Source organism: Amblyomma maculatum, chromosome 11 (genome assembly GCF_055883805.1).
Source record: "Amblyomma maculatum isolate TAMU_Amacu chromosome 11, ASM5588380v1, whole genome shotgun sequence".
Lineage (NCBI taxonomy): Eukaryota > Metazoa > Arthropoda > Arachnida > Ixodida > Ixodidae > Amblyomma > Amblyomma maculatum.
The window spans coordinates 39,413,391-39,436,758 of NC_139354.1; the positions used below are offsets into that span (position 1 = coordinate 39,413,391).

Here is a 23,368-nt window from a genome sequence, read left to right on the forward strand (position 1 = left end):
CAGTAGTCGAGCGCGTAACCACTGCACCATCCCGGCGCGGGCTTTCTGTGTTTTGCTTACAATCTAGGGTAAATATTTTCTGGCCGTGGAAATGGAATTTGCTGAGGCATATAACTAGTATATAGCTCAGCAAAGTGCATGTTACTCCTCCTGAGCTGCACAAAATGCCTTGGAGCGCAGTGGGCTCCCTTCATATTCAACAGGGTGACCTCACTAAAGATGTCTAATTGCCCATACTGCTTAACCCACGTTGACATTGTTATCATTGGCCACAAAATTGGGCGAGGAAGCTTCTGAGAGCGACGTATATACTACGCCGAGGTGGTTTTGATCCAAACGCGGCCTCTCATTCGACCATTACTGTAAAAAATAGCATTCTCACAAAATCACAGAGACATTTAGGGCTGTCGGCTACATCCTCAGACTGGCTCGCATGAAGTGATTTTGTTTTACACGCCAAAGGCACCCCACATGTGATGCTCATGTGACTGCGCACCTGCTAAATGGCACTGTTATGTGCCGAGGAAGCGTGTGCGATAAATGACCATCATTGTACACGTTTGGCGGAACGACAGCACGCTTTTCACACGCGGCGACTCGTTAGGCATGTAAAAAAAAAAAAAAATAAAAAATAAAACCATGTTCTCTTTTTCGCAAGAAAAAAAAGAAGGTAAGGCGAAAACAGATCAGTTTCCGCCCTGGCCGCTCTTTATCGTTTTTTTTTTTCCTGTGGCACAAGTGCTGACCACTGCCGTCGTTACGTTCCGGTCAATTACTAATGAAATATAGGCAGGTCGCAAACGTTGGGTTACGAGCTATCGTGGTGAGATTAGGGAGAACACGCCTTATTTATTCTTATCACATTCGTTTTCTGAAGCATCAGCAGCAGCAGCTGTCACTACATGTTTGTCTGAAAAACACAGTCTTGAGTAAATACTTTTGCGTCAGATTCCTGCCAGATCTCCTAAATTCTGCCTCGTAGCTGGTGGCCAATCACAGCACCGAGTTTAAACCATAAATCAGCTGAATAGCTGCGAATTGAAACCAACATTTCAAGTGCCGCAACCACTCCTCCTTTTGACTCGGCGACAGCAGCGCTCGATGAACACGGCTTAGTGAACGTTTCATCCCGAGAGTCGGTGCGTAATTCTTCGTTTTCTATTCTTAATTTCTCGCGCTCGTGCGTAGTGTTTCGAACAACCACCGAGAAACAAACTGCAGGACGCAAAACTTACGCGAGAGAGGTAAAACTTCTCGGAGCTGAACGCGGCTTTAAGAAAATTCCCACAAAGCCAGTGCCTGTGTTCCTAGCGGGAATTTCCTTTTCGCTTCAGTATTGTGCAAAGCTACACTTCTTTCTAGATAGTTATGCTGTCAGAGAAAGCGTTTCTGGCTTCCAGCACCAAAGTAATTCACTTACGTTCAATTTTTCTTCCGAAGCAGCCGAAAACAGGTCCAATTATGTCATTGATTTTTGTGCTTGCTTTCTTGAACTTTCTCTTCTAAGAACAATCGCAAGGTTTTCTATCCCAAGCGGTTCGCCGAGGGCAGTTTAAATTTAAATCGATATTTTTGCATTCCTAGCTGCGAAGAAAAACAATTCTTTCAGCTTTTCCTTTGCTGGCTCAGCAGGCGAGAAGGCACCGAACTGCTTAATCATATGCGCATTTGCCTACAATATGCTTGTCTTATTTTCCAGCACTTGTAAGCGCTTGAAAGCAGTTTAGCGGCACCCTTCTTCCATCCTATGAGTGATCGACGCTAGTCTACGGTGCTGGTGTTTGTATGCAAGACTAAAGAATATATCGTACGTAGGGATGTAAACTTTCTGGAAATTTTGAAGGCTGAAAACAGAAAACAAGGGAAAAAGTTTTGTTTGTCCGCTTGTATTGGAAGAAACTGAAAAATGTCAACTATTTATATTGATCAAGATGTATAACTGCATTGAAACAAATATTTTTCGCTACATGTTTGCTGCTCGTGCATTAATTGTCCCATTTTTACTTCGTTAAAAGAAGGCATAAACGACACTTTTGATAGTTTCTAGAAGGTCGCTGCCGTGTTTGTTGCACCCGCCACTGCCGCATGTGAAAGGGAGTGGTCGAAGTGTGCTGTGCACAAAAAGCAGAAATAGGCTCAAGGGACATAAAGTGAAGAAGCTGGCGTTTATTCGTTCTAACTTAGATTAAAATATCTAGTTTGATAAGCAGCACTTAAAACGACAGCACTACCGATTTGGAGTACTGAAATTGAACATTTGTGGCCTTTTTTCTTACGATTTTCCTTTCGCGTTTTTTTTTCGGCGGATACATTTTTAAGTTGTGGTTATTTTTCTAGCGAAATGCTATGTGCAGTTTAATGTATCGTAATTTTCGATCTATAATCCGCACCCGATTTATACGCCGCAGGGGAAAATTATCGTTCAAAATAAGCTTTCTTTGCTTAGTAGACAATCTCCACCCGGTTAAGTGCGCAGGGTCAAACTTCGGTTGGAGACAGGTGTTTATTGATCGCGCACAAGCAGTATGTAATGGGTAAGCAAGCATTATATTGTCAAGAAGAAAAACGGGGCATTCTATTACACCCCGTTGATTTCAGTTCGAGAACCCGTCGAAATCATTTCTCCCGGGGCTGAATTCCGAGAAGGCTAGTCTTTTCGGAGGCATCGCAACAGTTTTGGCTGCGCCCATTCGGTGCGCTTTTCTTTCTTTCCTTCTTTTTTTTTTTTTTTTTAAATAGCCAGTGGCTGGCTTCTCCAGCTCTGATAACCTACCTGAAAAAGAATTTAGTCCACACATGTAGATAGTCCGCATTATGCAAAATTTACGCTTTTAAGCATGTATTATAGTCCGCGGAATGTAGTGAAGTTACGGCGTATATATTTTGCTATCAGTCATGTGGGAATAAGGTCTGTACGCGTTATTGTGCTTTCTCATTCCTGGTTCGTGCTATTAGTCCAATATTTAGGTTGAAATTTCTTTTTTGTATTCCAGTGAATGTTCTTGTACTGTTCGAGGTTTATCTCATTTTTTGTTACATAAAAAAAGTAATCAAATGTACGGGCCACATTTGCTTATGTTCTTATTTTGTTTTTATCTATTCTTACTCTTACTTGTGCCTTTCTTTCGTGTGAATTTTTTGAATAATTGAATAAGCTTTATTTCTCGTCCCAGCGAGGGGAGGCTGGGACTAAATTCACCAAAGGCCTGACAAAGGTCCCAGCCCCCTGCAAAAACAGTTTCAGCAGCGGTGATATGCATAAATGCAGAAGGCACATTCCTCTGCATAGTACAAAAATTAGAAACAAAAATGGTATACACTACCCATGTGTGGATTACATATTGTACAGCCACACTGCAGGCATAAGACAGCGGCACTTTCATGTGCAGTACAAAGATTACGCGTTTCTGTCCAAATCAACCATGCGGAATTAAAAATATTGGACATATTTCTGCATTTTTAAAGCTATATTCTGATCCTTTGTTGTCAATTGCTTCTTTTTTTGTGAAATCTCTATGGTTGAATGTTCGTCACCTTTGCTCTGGTGAGCCATGTCACAAAAAAATTCTAAGTGTACTTTTGGACTACTAAAGTGCGATGAGGCGGAAGCCTTTGATTGAAACGTCGCTAATTCTTGCTTTACTGCGTCCGCTTCTGTATGCTGTGTGTTGCGGCATTCGAGAAAGCTCCATATGAAAGGCGCAGCATATAGACCTGGACCGGGTGCCTCGTATATGCGCGATTCGCGTGGTGAAGCCATCGGTCCTGACTGGAAGTGACGTCATGACCGGTTGTGCCGTCATGGCGACGTCAGTTTCGTAATTAGACAGTAATGGATGTGACGTCATGATGAAGTCACATCCGGTCATGACGTCAAACCCGTCATGGCCAATGACGTCACCAGGTAATGATCTGACAATCTCGCGGTATCTCGCTAAGAATTGGGACACGTCTCGCGGACGGACAATCATAAGCCTATTAAGGCTCTCGCCTTAAATATGCTAACCATTTTTCGTGTGTTCTCTTTCTTAGTGTGTTCTTTTCAATACACACAACGGTCAGCTGTGTTCGTTTTTCTGTATATTTTCTTAGACAGATTAAAGTTCATAGAATTTTCATTAAGTCAATGACATCACAAGAAGTATTGGCGATGTTCTTGTGTTCGCTTCTTGCTATAGGTTGCTCTAATTCGTTAATGTTAAGTTTCAGTTTTTGTCCCCAGTTCCTTTTCCACGTATTCAAATTTCATCATGTTTCTCAAAAGGGTTGTGATACCAAATGTGAAAGCTATGAAAAGCATGTTATAGGGTTCTTTTGTGCGTAAGGTCATCCATAGCCTGGTACTGAACACAATAAACCCTTGACATATATTTGACTTCTGCTCCAAAGAGTCGCTAAATGCGCTAAATATCTCATCCGCCCACCTAACTTTCTGCCGCCCCCTGCTACGCTTTCCTTCCCTTGGAATCCAGTTTGTTACACTAAGCGACCATCGGTTATCCTCTCTTCGCACTACATGTCCTGCCCATGTCCATTTCTTATTCCTAATTTCCGCTAGAATGTCGGTAACTTGAGTTATTTCTCTGACCCACTCTGCACGCTTCCTATCTCTTAATGTTACCCCTGCCATTTTTTGTTCCATAGCCCTCTGGGTAGTCCTCAACTTAGTAGAACCCTCTTGTTTAGCCTCCACGTTTCAGCCCCATAGGTGAGTACAGGCAAGATGCAACTGTTGTATACTTTCCTCTTGAGCGATACCGGTAAGCTACTAGTCATAATCTGCGAGTGCTTGCCAAATGCGCTCCATCCCAATCTTATTCTTCTTGTTATTTCCTTTTCATGGTCCGGATCTGGGGTTACTACCTGTCCTAAGTAGACATATTCGCCTACTACTTCCAGTACTTCGCTACCTGATGTAAACTGCTGTTCCTTCCCGAGGCTGTTGAACATTACCTTAGTCTTCTGCATATTGATTTTCAAGCCTACCTTTCTACGTTTCCTGTCTAGGTCATCAAAGGTCATCAATCATTATTTGCAGTTAATCCCCCGAGTTGCTTAGCAAGGAAATGTCATCAGCAATTCGCAGATGACTGAGGTATTCTCCATCTACCCTTATCCCTAACTGCTTCCATTGTATGAAGGTTATGTTTTTTAAAAGGGATTGAATTGAAAGAAGAAAGCGGTTCGGGAGACCGAGATCCTGAAGGGTGCTAAGAATTGCAGAGTGAAGGTTGTTGTCATACGCCTTTGTGATGTCTGTAGCGGTCACAGTACGAACAAGATGACTCTGGGGAGAAGTACACCAGGACCCAAAGCAGCAATTAAGGCCGTCTTAGTAGAACGCCAGTGTTTTCGTACAGCTTAGCCCCCTTAAACTTGTCAAACGAGGCATGGTGGCATCATGCTTCAATAACACAATAAAGAAATCATGCGTTCATGGAGTTTCCAGCAGCTTTTTTGGTCAGGTCGATTGGCTAGCACATGCATGATAGCCTTTTGATATTTTTGCTTTCGAATCGGACGGAATAGTTGGCACTGCTGTCAACTAAAGTAGTTGAGAAAGGATAGTGACAGTAATACCTTGTGTCCGTGTTCTGTCCCACAATTTGAAAATAAAAGGAAAAAGAGCTGGAGATGATCTGGTGTTTTTAGCCCCTCTGAGACTGAGTGGCTTGTGCGTGTATGCAAATAAACCTGAAAAAGTGAGGAAAATGTCCTTCTGTGCACAAGAAATCACCATAACCAGTATGTGTCTTGCAAAAATAACGTTATATATTCAGTCCCGTTGCCTTGTGAAGGTTCATACATCACCTAAACCGGCCGCTGTCTGTAATGTGGATGACAGGCTTGGGAAGGACTGTGACAATGCTAAGAATATCGCCGGTAATTCACTGCCCCGAGTCTTGTTTTTTTTTTTTTTTGAAAATGGCCGTGTTATCTCTAATCATAAAGATGAGCTAGGCTTGAGAGATAATCGAGGCTCCAGAAATTTCGAAGCTGAATGCAATGTGCTGGCACACAATCTGCTGTCATATAGATGAACGAGTACAATTATCGACTTTCTTATAATCACTGAACTCGCGAAAGTACAGCATGTGAGAGTGAAATGGGTTGACCTACTTGAAACTTGCTCTAACACATTTAATAATACATTTTTTGTTGTGGTAGTAGAGTATGTACGGCGATAGCAACCAGGATAAACTTTTGCTGTCAGTTGAACGCTGTGTTTGCTGCTGTGCTGCTGCTTCATTTCAAAAATTAACTGCCGGATGTGGCGAGCAGTATCGCTAGTAATGTTTAACCAATCCTGACGTTCGCCCTTATCAAGAACGTGAAATCTGCCCGACTGTTCATTCTCTGCAGGAGTTGTCCGAAGAGTTTTCTTCGGCTGCTTGCAGACTGTTGCATGCGATGTGGACCCTCAAACTATTGTCACGGAGACCAAATCCCTGCAACCTAAACAAGCTTTCATGTCACTTAAAGGCCCCAGGTAAGGGCGCTAAAACGGTAGTGGTTTTTAAGGCACCATTAGCTATTACCGTTTCTATTCTCCTGGAATTCCAATTTGAAAACACAACTATGCAGCAGCGGTCTACAAGAGCAAAATTCGCCAAACCTGTCTCAGTAATAAACATATGCTTGCACGAACAAGATTTTTGTTTTGTTTTAATGAGTAATATTAAAAATAGGTCTGACCAGCATGACTGCTGTGTTTTCGGCTTAGTCAACTACTTTCTCGTAATCGATGTAGGCTTTCTATATTAGGGTTAGTTGTACTGCCAATTACACGTGTATTTTTTTTTCCAATGGTACGTTTCAGCGTCAGTGAATTGCTCTTCCACCACGACACCAGAAGATCCGTGCTCGACGGGCCCTCCGAAGAAACCACCTCGCTTTCGCGCCGAATACTACGCCAAGAACAACACACTGCAAAGAAAGCACAGCAATTTCGTGCTCGACTTCTGCCAGCCTACCTTCCTGGCCGAGTGCAACAACACCATGCAGTTCCTGGACGTCGGTTGCGGCACGGGCGACTACACGCGGGATTGCCTGCTGCCAAGTTGCCAGCCTTGCCGACGGATTGTCGCCACCGACTGGTTATCGGACATGGTAGATTACGCCAGGAGTCACTCTGGTCACGAGAAGATTGATTACCAGGTGCTCGACATCGCGGGCGACGGTGTCAGTGACTTCTTAAAACAGCACGGCCGGTTCCACAGAGTCTACTCCTTCTACTGCCTTCACTGGATGAAGAACCAGGATGTCGCACTCAAAAATATAGCCGAGCTTCTCACGCCTGGCGGCGAGTGTCTCCTGCTGTTCCCGGCTTCAAACCCAGCAACCGCAGGCTGGCAGATTCTGGCTGGAATGGAGCGATGGGCAAAGTTTTCGGAGGTATACGAGATTATGGTGCCTCACTGGGTTACGTGGTATATTGCTTAAGAATACTGAGCGGCAGCATGTATTGCCGGATATAATTCAAAACGAGTTGGTGGATGCTCTTAAAAGGCAGCCCTCTAGCCAATGGCGCCGAGAAGTTAGCATGACGTCACGACTGTGAAGACAGTCACCGGTGATTAAAGTGTCTTGATGGAGGATTAGGAATGAATTAATCGTGGCATTAATGTGCCGTGAAAATTAGGTGAGCAGAGAAATGAGCAGGTGTGTGTGTGTGTGGGGGGGGGGGGGGGGGTGGTATTATTTGGCACGAGAAAAAAAGCGACTGAGAGTTTTCGTTCATTTTTACTTCATTTATTTATTACCATTTAAATGAATTGTGAAATTTGAGGTAAAAACTGCAAAGTGGCGCACTCAACCCAAGACAGATGGAGAGATTCGAGAAAAGCAGGTGGATGAGTCACCTTCCGCGATTACGAAGAAACATCTGTGCCCATGCTGAATGATGTGAATGGGGGAAAAAAAAAACCCTGCGAAGGCTGTGATAACAAGCAGATTTAAACTGACAAATTGATTGGCCATCTTTTTATTATCTGCTGTCATGTTTCATAATCGCATGTAGCACGAGGATTAGAGATCACTCATCAACTTGCCTGTGACAGTGGGACTGTACTTTTGTGACACCGAGCTCAATACGCAGCTGCTTCTGTCTTTGGTTCCGGAGAGCCAAAACATGGCCGATAAGCAGGAGCAGATCAACTACATGTCCTCCCTACTGCACGATGCTGGACTCTCGCCGACCATCTTTGCTCTCCCCAGGATGGCGACATTCGACGGTTGGTCGGAAGAGGATATAATTGGTAAGTCACACTTCTTGACTTACAAGAGAATAATATTCTTTGTGCGCCAGACTAATATCTGCACCCTTCCCGCCTATCCGTGTTGCAGTCGCGATATTGACAAGAGAAGTGGTAGGAACCTTGGGCGGACACATCTTTTACTATACATACCGTGGCGCAGATACCATGTTCGCTTGCTTCTTCTTTTACCTGAGAAAAGCATTGTACTCACATTTAGATGACAGTAAAAGGAGGGCTCTAGGGCAGATTTGGCCCTTACTTTACCAAGGGGAGGAGGAGGAGGAGGAGGAGGAGGAGGAGGAGGAGGAGGAGGAAGAGGAGGAGGAGGAAAAACTTTGCTAAGTTCGCATAGGGTTCAGAACAATTCGGGCATGTGGGAGAATGTCTGATGCTGTAGAGAAACGATCGGGCAGAAGTAAGGGGTGTATTTAGGTGTATGCGTCGAAGAATGCGTATGTGTACTAATATTTTTATCTAATGTGTTGTCACAGGGAACATTAATTTCTTCTTTTTGTGGTGAAGAGTAGTGCCACATGTGGGCAGACAAGGCTGGGAACCCCAGGCACCCGGTGCTGAAGTTCGCGGATGAGGTGATGCACTACCATTGCCTGGGATTCAACAATGCCGTTAACAAGTGCCTATAAATAAAGTTAAAGCGGTTGGTCTAAAAAATAAAAAAAAAGCACCCGTATGACGGTTATAAACTGTTGTTAAGGTATTTAAAAGATAAGTGGGAATTGTATGCGGTACAAAGCTTTGTCTTTCCGAGTTTTCCGAGTGGGCCGTTCTCTAATGAACGGGGATTTTCGAAATTGTGCACGAGGAAAAAAATATTACTTTGTCGGACAACGTGTGCTCTATAGTGGTAGCGCTAGGCTGGGCGTTGTGAATAGACATTTAGTTTAGCCTACCGCTCACCGCCATCGCCTACTGCTACCGCACGATTGTCAGTGCGCATGCGCAGATCGCCTCGATGATGACGGATGGCGTCACGTTCCCAATAAATGTCGACGAAGTCGACACGCTGGAACCAATCAGCGCATGTTAAGCAGGCGGCACGCGGTATCGGTAGACGGTCGCGGCAAACTAAATGTCTCTAATGTTTTTTTCTTTAAGGTGATTTTAGCGAGTAGGAAAACAGATGAAGCCAGCTGATATCACAGAACCCTTCTTTTCCTTCCAATTAAAAAAAAAAAAAACAGGGAACTCATTCGCAAAAAAAAAAAAAATAAGTCTGTATTATTTTCTCGCTTATGCACATTATTAGAAGTGATGCGCACGCTAATAAGAAGTGGTGTTTTGAACATGAACTGACCAAAAAGGAGGCGGGATTTTTCTCAATCCTAACGTCACCAAAGCCTATCCTGCTTTCTTATGCACGTTGTACAACAAGGTGCGTATGACGAACGGAAAACACATGCTGATATTGCTGCAACCCAGCGCGTTGCCTTTCTCCACAATAAATAAAGCATTGCAGAACATATAACCATATTTAGTGCTTGCACTACAAGTAGCTACGCTTGGGCCCGACCCATGTTGCTGCTGCTCTGAATGTTTGGAAACGAGGCGGGCACTGACCTTACACCTGATTTCTTTGTCTTTGCTCTCTTGTCCCTGTACCTGCTGTCCCTCCCACCGACTGCACAATTTAGTTTTCGGATATGTAGATACATTATATGAGGAATTTAGTTTGTTGTTCTTGCTGCTAGTTTTGCTGTCGGTTAGTCACGTTTAGTTTGTGCTGGTTTATGCGTAAAACGTTTTTGCGAAATTATATCAAGAAAATGATATCTGGCCTGACATGATGGCAGTTAAGAGAAGCAAGATGCAGTGAGTTACTCCATGTGGAGCGAAAGCTGGACGTTGTGCGTGAAGGAGAAATTATTTTTAAATATGTGTAATAACTTGTCTTTTATTTTAAGTTTATTTATTTTTACATACTGCAGCCTCAGCTATGCTCTGTCAGGAGTGGAGTACCATACAAAACAAAGTGACACTGAAAGTAAATATACATCATTATGAACAGTCTTCTAAAAATTCCTCTAATGATAAGGAACGAACGTTGCCTGTTAAATAATTGCAAACATCAGTGGTATGAAGAAACAAAAACTGTACTTAAAATGTTAGTGCGCGCGAATGATCCTGTGGTTCCTTGTAGATGAAGGTTTAGAAAATTAATTATGCAGTGAAGAAAAGCGAGGAGAATATACTAAAGTATAAATGATTTTGAGACATCCGAGATAACGAAGGGTGGTAATGTACTGAGGTCTAGTTGTGGAAAAAAAAAACAGGCGAATAAAAATCCATGTCGAATCTTCTGCAAACATAACGTTCAACCTTCTTCTGTGCAGATCCTAGATTGTTGATGTCACATGGTTTATTCGGATTCCAAATAACACATGCGTGTTCGAAGATGGGGCGATTGAGTGTTTGTATTTCAGGAGCTTACTTTATTGAGGAGCAGCGCGTAAGGTGCGATGTAAGTATCCTAGCTATTGAAGGGCCTTATTACCGATGACATCAATGTGTTTTGACCAAGACATATCTATGTTAGCAGAGGACCGAGATACCTGTATTCGTACTCTCTGTGTAAGTTCACCGTATTATATGAATACGTGAAGAAGGAAGGGCACGGACGTCTTGAAACTGACACACAGACAGTCTTAGAAAAGTTGATATTCATTTGCCATGTATTGGACCAGTTGCAGAAATCAGTTAACGAATTGTTAAGACTAATGTGATCAACTAGAGATTTAACGGTTCGGTATAAAACGCAGTTAAATGTTTATAACTATAGCATCAACCTGATCACCTATACATCGAGAGAACTGCTGGTGCCATGGGCGAGATCTGTAAGTTGCGTTACTGTACGGAAGCCACGACAAAAGCATTGCTGGAAAACGCTTAGTATATGTTATTAGTTTCAAGAAACTCCATGATATAATTAAAGATAACGTGCATCAGTAGTTAAACTAATGCGCTGTTAAGGAAATAGGCTAGTAGTCCGATAATAATGGTACATCACCAGGCTTCTATTGGGGCAGAACCTTAGCAAGTTTATACGGAGAACGGAGGGAGCCGGTTCTTAGCGATTTCCTAAAGTTAACTGCAAGGTATCTGCTAGAGGAAAGGGATTAACGAAGGAAACATGCAGCAGGAAATGTCGCCAGGGCCATGCGATTTCTTGGGATTTAAATTTAATATCATAATGATCATATCTTCAGCGGGCACTGACAAATCGCCGATGGATGAATGCGATTCAGAAGCGAAAGCAGTAGTTACCGAATTTCCTCTCATAAACACATAAAAGAAGTAGTCGTTAAGAGTAGAAGTAATTGGTAGCTGCTCAGAAACTGTGACATCGTTTATAATCAGTGTATCCGAAGCGGACATACAGGCTAGAACAGACTTTCAGAACTTACGGTGATTAGCTTTCATTAATTTGGGCATTGTAACCTGGTAATAAAAATCTTTTGCAGCGTTCATTGTAACATGTAGCTCCCCTTTGGCACTAGAAAACTGGCTTATCTTAGCAGGGTTACCAGAACGATTTGAAAGGCGTAGTCTAGCAATCCGGGGTGATAAATGCATTAGGTCGTTAGGCATCCAGGGCGTGGCAGTGTTATTTTTGTGTGTTTTTAAAAGAACGAAACGATTGGTGCATGTTTCTGCAAGATGTTTGAAAGTATTGACATCGCCATTGGAACTCATTTGCTCAAACTCGTCAAACGAATCGCATATATTGTCAATAATTGCTAGATCTTCTTCACTGCTTAAATCAGGAAAATTGCAGTAGACAAGACGTCGTTTTGAAACGTGCAAGAAACTGAAACTAGCGGAGCTTTGTGATCGGATGTTCCTTCAATTGAATGGCACTCATAAGCATTGTTGATAAGGGATGGGAGGAGGAAGACCAAGTCTAGAACTGCCACTTGCCTAGTACATTTTCGAGCAACTTGACCTACGTCCGAAGGCAGTGAAAAGCGTAGCAGCTCCCTTCCAACAGACACTTCATGTCCGCGCACTGTCGTGGATGACCTGCCGATGCCAGGTGCGTTAAAATCGCCCATACAAGTAATGTTGGTCTGAAAAAAGAAGGCCACGCCACCATCTCTATCGAGTCTTAAGTCTTCTACAAGCAATTTGAAGCAGGGTGGGAGATGGGGTTACCGATTACCTCTCTGAATCTTGGACACCATCATGTATCCATGTCTCTGTGGCTCCAACGACGTTCGGAAAGTAAAAATAGATTAGTGGTAGAGAATTCGACTTTGTCGCAGTTAGATTTGAAAGTACCGTTTTAAACAACAGACGCATACTCCAAAAGCGGCAAGTATATGGACAAATAAATATTTAAGAAGGTGGGCTACAAGACCCACTTGAAAGCCTGCAGATGAATAGAGTGTGCGCATAGCAATAACTAACGATGATGATAAATAACGAGAGTGGAAAAAAACTGAATAAAATAAACATAAAAATAAAATAACATAAAACAAAAGCAAAGAAGAAATAAAAAGTAAAATAAAGTAATAAATAAAACAATGAAAAAAAAAGTAAAAAAAAAATGCAAAAACGTCGCGGGAGCGTTGATGCTCTCGAATTCTTCCAATGCAGTTTCTGCAGTGACCTCTAAGATTTTGGGGTCCTGATGTAAGATAAAAGCTTGTTTTTCCGAGTGGCTTTGAATGAGAGAAATGTTCACGACTTAGTGCTGTTAGAAACCTGTTCCAGAAATATGTCGCTACAAAAGAAAACAAAAATGATTCAAAAGGATTCCGTTAAAATGATTGTGTCAGTTGAAGGATGGTTATATGGGTAAATTAAGTGCAGGCTATGACTGCACGTGCGCGGTTAAGACGCCCGACTATTATTCCGGAGTACCCGATTTCGAACTCGACCGCCTGCGCCTGCGTTTCGATGTAGGCGAAACGGAGAGGTATCTGTGTTCTGTGCCATGTCAGTGTACGTTAAAGATCCTCAGATGGTCGAAATTTCCGGAGCCTTCCACTACGGCGTCTTTCATAGCCTTTGCCGATTTGGGACGTTAAACCCCATAAACCAAACAAAACTAATTCTGCACCTCCGAATTTTGAAATCTAAAGTATTCAAAACGTAGGCTCAAATTTTGCATTACCGGGTATCGTAATCAGCAGGCAAGTTTTTGATGCTGTTGATAACGCTTGTAAGAAACAGGTAATTTCAATGAGTTTTCAGTTGTCCGAAGTTCACGTAACTGTTCCCTATAAACCAGAATGCTTCCAGCCTAAATGTTACATGCACCGTGGCTGTTCCCAAGCAATTTCTTATTATTTGAGTGATGAAATCACTACTTTTTATCCAAGATATTGGACAGGTCTTTCTCAAGAAGGTTTCATAAATCAGTCGTTTTGACATCGGCGGCCACCAACAATGTAGAAATAATGTTGTTTTATGCCCGTATTTCAGAACGGAAACAATTCAGGTAACCAACTGACATGTGCTGAATTCATCTCGCCGTCATTATCCGCTTGGCTCACAGGACCCCAACCGTGGCGCACATTTATGAAGCCTGGACAAAAAAGAGAAACTGGAAAGGGGTGGATAAGGGTTGAGGGATGGCTGCCACACTTCCCAAACGTGAAGCAGAACATACGAGCGCGGACGGTAAGCTTAAAGCAGGGTGGCGGTAACTCCTGGCAAGTGAGATTTTGAGATTGGAACATAGCGGCTAATATCAGCGTGAATAAAACTGTCAAATTCTGTCTACTCATATGTGCCCATTTCAAGACTAACGCATAGAAGCATGAGGTTTAGGCGTGAACTGTCCTCACGGAGAGAATGTTCGCGTAGACTATGAAATTCCCAGCTCGCGCCCACTATGAAGCATGCTCTTTTAGAGAATATCTGACTTTTGTAGCGGGAGCTACATTGACCACAGTCTCACCACTTCGCCACTGTCCGAAGAGCGTAGAAAGAACAAGAAAATGAAGAGGGAGAGGAGGAGGAATACGAGGAAGACGAGAAAGAAGACAAATAACTCGGTAGTTGGCAGAAGCGGACGACAACAGCAGAGTTGCTAGGACAGAAGGTCCGTTCGAACGTTGTGACGGCGGTGTGCCGCGAAGTTTGATGTAGAGACGATGTCATACCGCTAGAAGTCTTCTATACCCGAATGAGAATGGTCAACGACGAGAGGCAAGGGGTGCTCATACGTGAAGTGATTCCTCTATGGCATAAATAAAGCTGAAACCATAGAGTAAACTACTATGTGCTAAAACCATGCCTTCACTTTCAAATCGAACCTATAGAGTAACCATGCAGATTACTCTCGCGTAACTCCAGGTTTAACCACAAGCTAAACCACAGGTAATGTTTTCGCCACTTCGGTATTCTAAGTAGAATACGCCCCAGAGTATTGATAGCCATGCTGTCTAATTCTATTGTGGCTCTGCTGATCCGTTTACTTGTTCCCTAGGACTGCACAACGGCATCGTCCCTATAGCAGCGCTGGTTTCCGACGAAGAGAGGCCGCAGCTATTCGAAGACGTCAGGGCGCTTGTGCGGAAACTACACGGTCCCGAGACTGACCAGTCTCTCTTTCGAATGTACATCATCAAGGCCACGAAGAAGCTGAAGCGCTAGCAGCACATTCTACGTCTCGTCACAGCGGAGCGTACTGCTGCTGCGCTCCCTGTTATTAGCGAAACATGTGAATTCTTAACTGTTTTCGCAGCCATTTAATGCTCTTAGGTTGTATCGATTTTAATATTTTGCTCGTTTTAATAAACTGTAATAAACTGCTCTAGCCCTTTAGAGCGCTGTTTCCCAGTTTTCGCCGTTGCTTTAGTGCGTAAGACTTCACGCTCTAAAGAAATTGTAAGAAAGGAGGCCTACTAAAGTGAAGGGATCAAACACGGCAATTGTACTATCCGCGCGTACTAAACAGCATTCAGAACTCTCTCTCGTTTTTTTTTTTTTTTTTTTGTCGTGGCATGTGTTGCATTTAGCCTCTATTCTATTGCGAATGACACCGCAGGAAATGCCATCGAGCACAGTAGGGTCATCAGTCGTGTAACGATTGATGACCATACTGTGCTACAGTTCTGTCCGCCGTTTCCACGTTCGAGCTGCGAGCGTGTGTGCAAGAAATCGAAACAAGTGACGCAGGCGCTGTCAAGCGAGAGTATGGTGCGCTTGCAAGAATCAAGCACAGTTAACCGAGCTGAATTTCATGCAATACAAACTAGTGTATTTAAGAGCGAAAATAATTTTATCGAAGAAAGTTTACTTAGCGACTGAGATGCATAGCGAATTGAAAATGAGAGCACTCCCTTCACCCTTCAACGGAGATCGCGGATCTACTTTCGCCAGTAACTTCCTTAAACTTCCTTTTCTAAAGGACTGCCGTCTGACACGACACGCATCTCTTTCTCGAGGTAAATACGACCTTGGGTGATTTGGAAGGAGTTCAGTCGTGCCCGTGTGACAGGGGCATTAGCTTGCCACGAAGCTACAACCGGAAATCGCTCGTTCTCAATCTGTCTTACGCGGTTAATGTCCTGATTTCCTGACATCATTCATCGACACGTATTAGCTGCCATCCTATTTTTCATAAACATCAGAAAAGAAACAGTTGATGATGTAATGAATCGGCGCTAAATATGAATAAAGAGCATCAAAAAGTGCTAAAATCAGGAATAAATAGCAGCGCAGTGGTGGTGCAGTGGTTAGGGCACTCGACTAATGTGCCCAAGGAGGCGAGATCGAATCCCGGCCACGGAGGCTGCTTTTCGATGGAGGCGAAAAGCAAGGTGCCCGGGTGGTGTACAGTGTCAGGCACGCTAACGAACCCCAGGTGGTCGAAATTTGCGGAGTCCTCCACTACAGCGGATCTCATAGCTTGAGTTGCTTTGGGACGTTAAACCCACAAACCAACCAACCATATGAAGAATAAATGCGACCCAGTGGCCACACAAGCACGCACAGGTCTTGAAACACACATGATTCAGACGCTATGGCTCTGGCGATAAGGCTTATCATTGTGTTACTTTGTTCAGTATTAAAGAACATGCGTAAGAGGTGGGTGCTGATGAAGGATCATTACGTAGGAGGAGGTCTCGTGTTTACATAAAGAATCCATTGAACGAGATGTGATGTCAACTTAATTTATGAAAAAGGGTTCATTCCCCAATTTATGGCGATGTGCTAAGTTCTGCAACCGCGATTTAACTAATCTGATACTGGAGACGCAGGCTAGTGCCGGATCCCAAATGAAAAGGGGCTGCTAGCTGCATATGCATTTGCATAAGGCAGATAAAAAGTCGTGCGAAGAAGAATGCGATACTTGTTCTTTTCTAAAAGCCTTCGAGATTGCTTTGCCGGCGTACAAAGCGAACTGAGATAGTGTTGGTCAAGCTACACGGGATTCTTATTATCCATCACGTGCGATACAATAAGGATTTGCGAAAGCAACTTAGCCATGCCTACAAATGGGACTTTATCTGTTCGCGCATTTGCCGGGCCTGCAACAATGTTTTATTTTCTTGCTAATATCTTTGTCGTGTCCAGATAGCATTATTGTACTATACTGAGCATATTTTATAATGGTAGCTGTTTGATCGATTGTATCACAGCTGAATGATATCTGTTATTATGTTTAGAAACTATAGTCTGAATTGTTTTAATCGTACTATAGGTATTGCCACTATTTCAAAAGGACTCCTAATATTATACCCTGGATTTGAGAACGGAGAAGAAATGTCAGCTGAAAATTATACTCACGTGCTTCGATGATGTGGCAAGTCCTCACTTGACCACACCATGCTCAACCCAAGTCACAATAGACGATATTGCGTAGTTTGGTTGCTTAACCTGGAGCCATATATTGAATGACATCTTTGACATCGACATGGCTGCTACTACATTCGGCTAAATCAGAAGAAGCGCTATAAATACATACCATACACATTTCAATGTGTCGTCGACTCAAACTGTAAAATTTCAGTAAACCCTGTGGTAATGCAAAAGTTTAAACTATACGCAATGAATATAGCTAAATTCTCAATCGCTTGAATATAGAGATAGAGAGGGTGAAGTCCAGCTATAGTGGTCTGTTATTTCTTGTCGAAGAACCTTAATGGTTTTGTGCAAAATAGATTCGCAAATGATGAGGAAAAAGTACTCAACAGTGGATTAGCCCCAGCCAAATTTTCCTAGAGCAGTTTAGAGTCTTGCCATTGAAATGCGTTGTTTAGTTTTTGTTGCAAAAAGGAATAGTTCAATCATATAGATAAAAAAGTGAAGTGTGCATCCCTAATCTTCAGAGCTGCTTGAGTGAATCGAAATACTTGGTTGCCTGAACTCTGGTCGGCAACATTGGCAGGAGACTATGCAAATCTGTGGATTACTTTCTCAATTTCAGTACTGATTTGAAGAGGCCGCAGGCTGATGCGACCTGGAAATGATCTACAAAAAATGTAATACTAAATGAACACGACGCATGTTGTATTGATCGGAGAGTAGTTGAACTGCTACGAACGGTGATTGAAACGGTGGAAGTCCCACTTTGTTCACATGATTGAGAACCTAAAAGACACGCAGGTGTGTGTCCACACAGGACAAAACGATTGAACTGCAGTATTTTAGTTCAGTGTCGACTCAGCATTGTACGGGCCACAGTACGGGACGGAGCGTATGAAAATTGACGCCGGTACATTATTACGTTGAACATTTTAATTCTTTATTCAATTGTTCCTGAAATAATTTTATGTATCTGTTTACGATAGAACCAAATATCTGTCCAAGTCCATCGTCATTTTAAATGTGCAATTGTCGTTTAATTTATTGCATACAATAGTATCATCGTAGCACCAATGTTAACGCTGTAAGAGAGAAGAAACAAATAAGAGACTCACATTTCTGTTTACAAACTGCACAATCCTTCAAATTCGATGTGGCTTAATTAGCACACATTTTCAAGAAAGTACCAAGATGATAAAAACCTCTTAGAACTCTCGGCTTACCGTCTACTCACTGCATGATTCTAAGATAATAGAACAGAACAAAACAGAAATAATATTTGTACTGATTCAATATTGCAACAGGACTTTCACAACAGGCTTGATAGTTCCCCGGAATATAGTGTCCTCGTGATGAAGCACGAACGTGACGTCGGTATTTCATTTACGCTCAGAGGAGTTTGACCTTCATTAGCGAACTTCAGTCCCTTCAGAGAAGACATTGTTTGCAGCCATAGGTAGCCGAAAAAAAAGTCTCAAATTATAAGCCCAATGCTCAAGGGAAGAGGGGATGTAAATTATCGCTTCAAGAGAGAGCAAAGAGGAAATTGTTTAATAAACAGAATGAACGCTCCATTAACGAAGAGTTTACGAAGTGTTCTTATGTGCTTCCTATGTCTGAATAGCCCGATTTCTACTGGCGTTCATCGTACATCTGAGCTAAGAAATCTCTCGAGCCCGTTTATGCGGGCATGGTAGTTCTGTCCTTCCAGTTTAGTGGATGTTCTGGTTACCGTAACTTCTGAAGAAAAGAAACTGACATTTTGGCTGAGAAAGATGCAAAAAACGATTTATATTCACCAATGCAAAATATTTTTGTTGCTGTTTTTAGTTTTTGAGCTTATTTTGTATTAATAAATTTTTCGCATTCGCAAGAAACTGGGTCTAATAAAAAAGAAGGGAAAAGAAAATATTTCCAATAAAAGCTGTTCTGACCGCAGTCCCAAACGATGAATCTGTTGATTTCTTTTTAAATACAATACGGGTATGCATTATGCTTATGTAACACCCTTACCGAAGTACTGAATATTGTCCTCCTGGACACTTGATTTAAACGTGGTAATTGATTTTCGATAAATCTACTTAAGGAGGGCCTTGACAATTCTCAGAGGCATCCAGTCAAAGGATATGAGATCAAGTGGTCTGTTCTTCAACTCTTTCTATTCGAAGATATGCAATTAAACCCTCACAATGACATCATTATTGTTTTCAGGGAAGGCTGATGTAGGTGCAAACTGCTGCCCAATTTGTCCGGATAAAGGGCCTGCAGTGCAGCCCAATCAAGACCATGATTTGGATCACAGCGCAAATGACTGGCCTTTTATATAAAAGCGTCCACGCGTCAAACACTCCAAAGCTGCTATTAACACCGGGTACAATGAATATAACGTATTTTCAAGTGTCAGACAAGATTTCATTTGTTGTTTATTCTACCCTGAAGATACTCTACTGTTTCTCAATTGGTGAGTTTTGCCGAATTTGAGCTTTCAAGTGGCCTAGGTACATGAAATGGCTCATCAAACCTATATCCATTCATTAGTATCTCAAAGCCGTTTCATCATAAACAGAACTGCCTGGCATCATGAATTCCTGGTAAGAAATGAAAATGATTGCTTCCTTAAAGCTTCAAGGCGATACTCGCCGTTACAGTAGAACAGACCACCACTTTACTTTGTTTACAAGTCTTTAAGGTTTTAGTCTAAATCGCTACAATGGCTGGAAAACGCAACATTGAAAAACTGCGTCCTTTCTCGTTCAAGTGCTCGAGGGATCGATCAACACCTTTTCTTAGAACGCCCACATCATGCCGGTAACAAGGAAAAATACTATCATTACGGGTGGCAATATCTTTCCACTGGACTACTTCGACCGACACCCTGCCAAGAGCATTGTTGAAGAAGAATATATTTGTTTGTGTTGGTTAGATAGCAGTACAAAAACAAAAAAACAAACAAAAACGAGTGGCTGTAAGAAAAAGTGAAACAAACAAATCACCGCTATTTGTATCAAAGAGGACAACAGCCATCGATTCAAAAGGTACAAAGCTGTACATAAGGCGTGGAATCAAAAGTTGACTAATAATGAAGTGCTGGGAAGAGGACGAACGACCCGACACACCAATCCATCTTCGAACAAATAGTATGACCAATTGATGGTCATCTATGGTGTTCCTACTAAACGAAATCGAGTGTAATGGTTTTGCAGAGGTAGTAATGGGTGCAGATGACTTTTTTAAATCAAAGTTACTGCTTTAGCGCCAAAACAAGTGGCACCTTGAAATGTGTCACGTTTTTTATTTTATAGAGTCACGTTTACATGGATCTGATGATTGTACCATGCGCCCTAAAAAGACACCACAGTATTTCAAACAGCATCTGTTTTATTTGTTGCCCCCTCCCCCCCCTCCTCCACCCCCACGCACACAAAACGCAGATACAATGCACGGTGTGCTCACAAGCAGCGCTTAACCCCAAAGTGCAGAGGCTACAAGCACAAACTGGCCAGAAGTAGGCACGTGTTCCGAGAAATTGGGATGGCTGGTGACTTTTAGCAGCCGCATTGTGATTCACAGGGGGTGTACGTGATTTTAAGGTCAATGAGACTAAGCAGTTATTGCCTTGGCAAAATGTGAGAGGGCAGTGAATTGCCTCGTAATGGCTACCAATACCCTTGATGGGACAGGTGATTACGAGACTGTTATATAGGATAGAGTATATAGTATATTAAGACAGAAAACAGCAATTTCTGACATCAAGAGAAGCTTCCCGATAGAATTATTGTCCGAGGTGCCAAGCGTGAAATTTCAAGAACAAATTGACCAGGCACTCTACCGCAAACACCCCGGTTGCTACAACCTGCAAAAACCAGTATTGCTGAATAAAATGTAGCAACTCGATGCTGAGCTTACTCGGCACAACGGTTTCTTCTGCACAGTCTTCGAACAGTGCTGATGTCAGAGACGCTTCCCGAATGGCGAAGAAAAATTTTCTTAACGCCTGTAGGTGAGAAAAGCCATGCCGAACTGGAATGCCGTTCAGCACCATCGTGAAGTGCTCGCGGAATGGACGGATCCCTCGGTTCTGCTTCTGCACAATACATCTTGTCTGAAGCGGGCAGTAACAAACTCTGTCGTGCCTTCCTGCCATTCGCAAGCACTCGTATAGCGTCGGCGTTGTTAGCTCGTCCTTGGAGGGGCCGGTGTAGGCTGCGCTTAGCTTCCTCATTAAGACGCTTGAGTGCGTTGAGCCTTCTTCCAGTAAGGCCGATGTGGCAGACCCCTTAGAGACGCATGGCGCAACCCTCCCAGTGTCCAGTGCTGTTTCAAGCTCGTCCAGTGTGTCCAGGTGATCAGCTGGTCTGCTTGCCGTCACCATTGCCGTCATCTCGCTCCGTATGTAGACAGACAGGGACAATATGCCTGCTATCCAGCAGGCATAGACAATGCGGCGGTACCCGATGCGCTGACGGTGCTGCGTCTCTGGTGCCGATGTTGCGAGGAGTGATGCCAAAAGGAACATCGCTTCACGAATCGCGTTGTCAGCGAAGTGTGTCCAGGTAAAAGGCGAGTTCAACGATGCCGACGCCAGAGCAGTGGTAATCATGACGACCAAAGTGATGGTGACGCCCCAGGCGGAGTACGAAAGAACAGCGAACACAGACACAGAACGGGTATCATTCGCCCTCGCATAAAATGTGTCGTAGCTGACGCCAATGTCGGCGAAGGAAAAAAAGTAAGCAGCGTTGCCATTAAGAGCTGTTTGACTCATCAAGAGGTCGCTTTTTCCGCCAATCACAAAAGACATCGAGTCGTGGATGCTGAAATGAACGGTATAAGTTAGCGTCAAGTTTTTGCACTGCAAAAGACGGCGTAGGAGCTTGTAGGACTGCTCGTTGCATAAGGCTGGACTCTGAGACTGTGGGCCGGGAGCCTTCTTTGAATTTTTGTAGCGAGGCAGGTACAAGCAAGCTACTTTGACGTCAGTTCCAGAGAAATGCTCATTTTGTGGAATCCAGGTGATCGGAGACAAGTCATTTATACTCAGAAGCTTTTGTGCGCTGTAGAACACCGGTTTCCGCGACCGATCTGAGTAGATGAAGGCGCTGCCCACTCCTTGGGCGCAGTGTCCGAGTACGGATAATTTGATTGGAGGCGAGATTTTTTCATAGATTGCTCTTTCGGCAAGAAGCCTGGAATTCTTTCGAATAAGAACCCAGTGTACAGCAGCGTGGAAGGCATATCTAGAATTTACGAGTCTGTAGAACAGTGCCAAATTTATCTTGAGACTGGGCACAATGGCTAATGTTTTCCGTCTCTGTTGTGCATTCTCGTTCAAGAAATTCCTGAAGCCATCGTCAAGGAGCGTCCATGATGTCTTACTGAATGGGAGTAGCCGTGACCAGAAGAGGTCAGCCTGGTTCCAAAATGGGAAAGTTGACGCAAACACAACATTCATTTCCCTTGCAGCAAGCTTGTGAAGAATTTCACTTGGCTGGGTATATGTGTCGCATCTTTCGACTTGGTGAACCTTGAGGGCGCAAACGCAGAATAGACAAAGTCCCGAAATCAGGAGACGTCCAGAAAATCTGTCGCGATGTGCCATGTTTCAAAGATACTTCTGTCGCTTCTGTCTTTCTACGAGAACGACAGCTTTCCTCGACCTCTGCGTTCTCCTCAGTGACCGGTTTCGGAGGCCTAATCCACAAATAAGAAGGTATGTGCCAACGTCTGTCGCAAATTGCAGATTTTATTGCTTATTGACTGAGTTCTAACCTCTTTATTCATGTTTTCTCAATATCCTTGTTGTTCTCTCTTGCCTCATACATACAGAACAAACACTTCGAGAGAGCACTCAGTATTCGTAAATTGAATTTCAGTCGGAAAGCAAGGGACAAGCGAAGGACTACCTTTGTCTCCTTTGCTAGCTGCTTGCGAAAATTAGTTTTTTTTTTTTTCGAACGCCCCGCCCTGCAGATCGATATCTTCTCAGATTGGCCGCAACATAAAGAGTTTGCAGTTTTCAAAGAAAAACGTTTGCTGCCTTTAGGTCCTTCTCTCTTTGAACGACCTCCTCTCCTTCTCCTTCGTTGAGCCGCTTAAGGTAGTATTTGCAATCCGGGAGGGTATTTGTGATACTGGCGTCTTTTTATAAGTTCAGAATAGAGATCGCATGTTGGTGAATGCCTCCAAGTATCGCAAACGGCGTTTTTATTTCGACAACTTCAGGCTTCAATCGTGTGATTCCGTGCTCTGCGTTATTCACCAAAGAGGCTGGTTAGTCGAGAGCATGATGACGTCACAAGATGATATCAGTAGTTGCTTAGTAGTTCAAGAAG

At 43.2% G+C, this 23,368-nt stretch overlaps 1 protein-coding gene across 2 annotated transcripts; it reads left to right on the forward strand.

Moving 5' to 3' along the window:
* The first annotated feature begins 828 nt into the window (after positions 1 to 828).
* Positions 829 to 15,039, forward strand: LOC146173574 (juvenile hormone acid O-methyltransferase-like). 2 transcript variants are annotated; one of them, XM_084585587.1, is made up of 5 exons: positions 829 to 1,139; positions 6,364 to 6,490; positions 6,821 to 7,395; positions 8,099 to 8,258; positions 14,713 to 15,039. In XM_084585587.1, exons 2-5 carry the CDS (start codon positions 6,412 to 6,414, stop codon positions 14,877 to 14,879), a joined length of 981 nt encoding a protein of 326 aa, XP_084441713.1. In that variant the 5' UTR covers positions 829 to 1,139; positions 6,364 to 6,411; the 3' UTR covers positions 14,880 to 15,039. The 2 variants fall into 2 exon arrangements, with proteins under 2 accessions (XP_084441713.1, XP_084441714.1); XM_084585588.1 differs by having other exon boundaries at positions 6,821 to 7,182.
* The last annotated feature ends 8,329 nt before the right edge of the window (positions 15,040 to 23,368 follow it).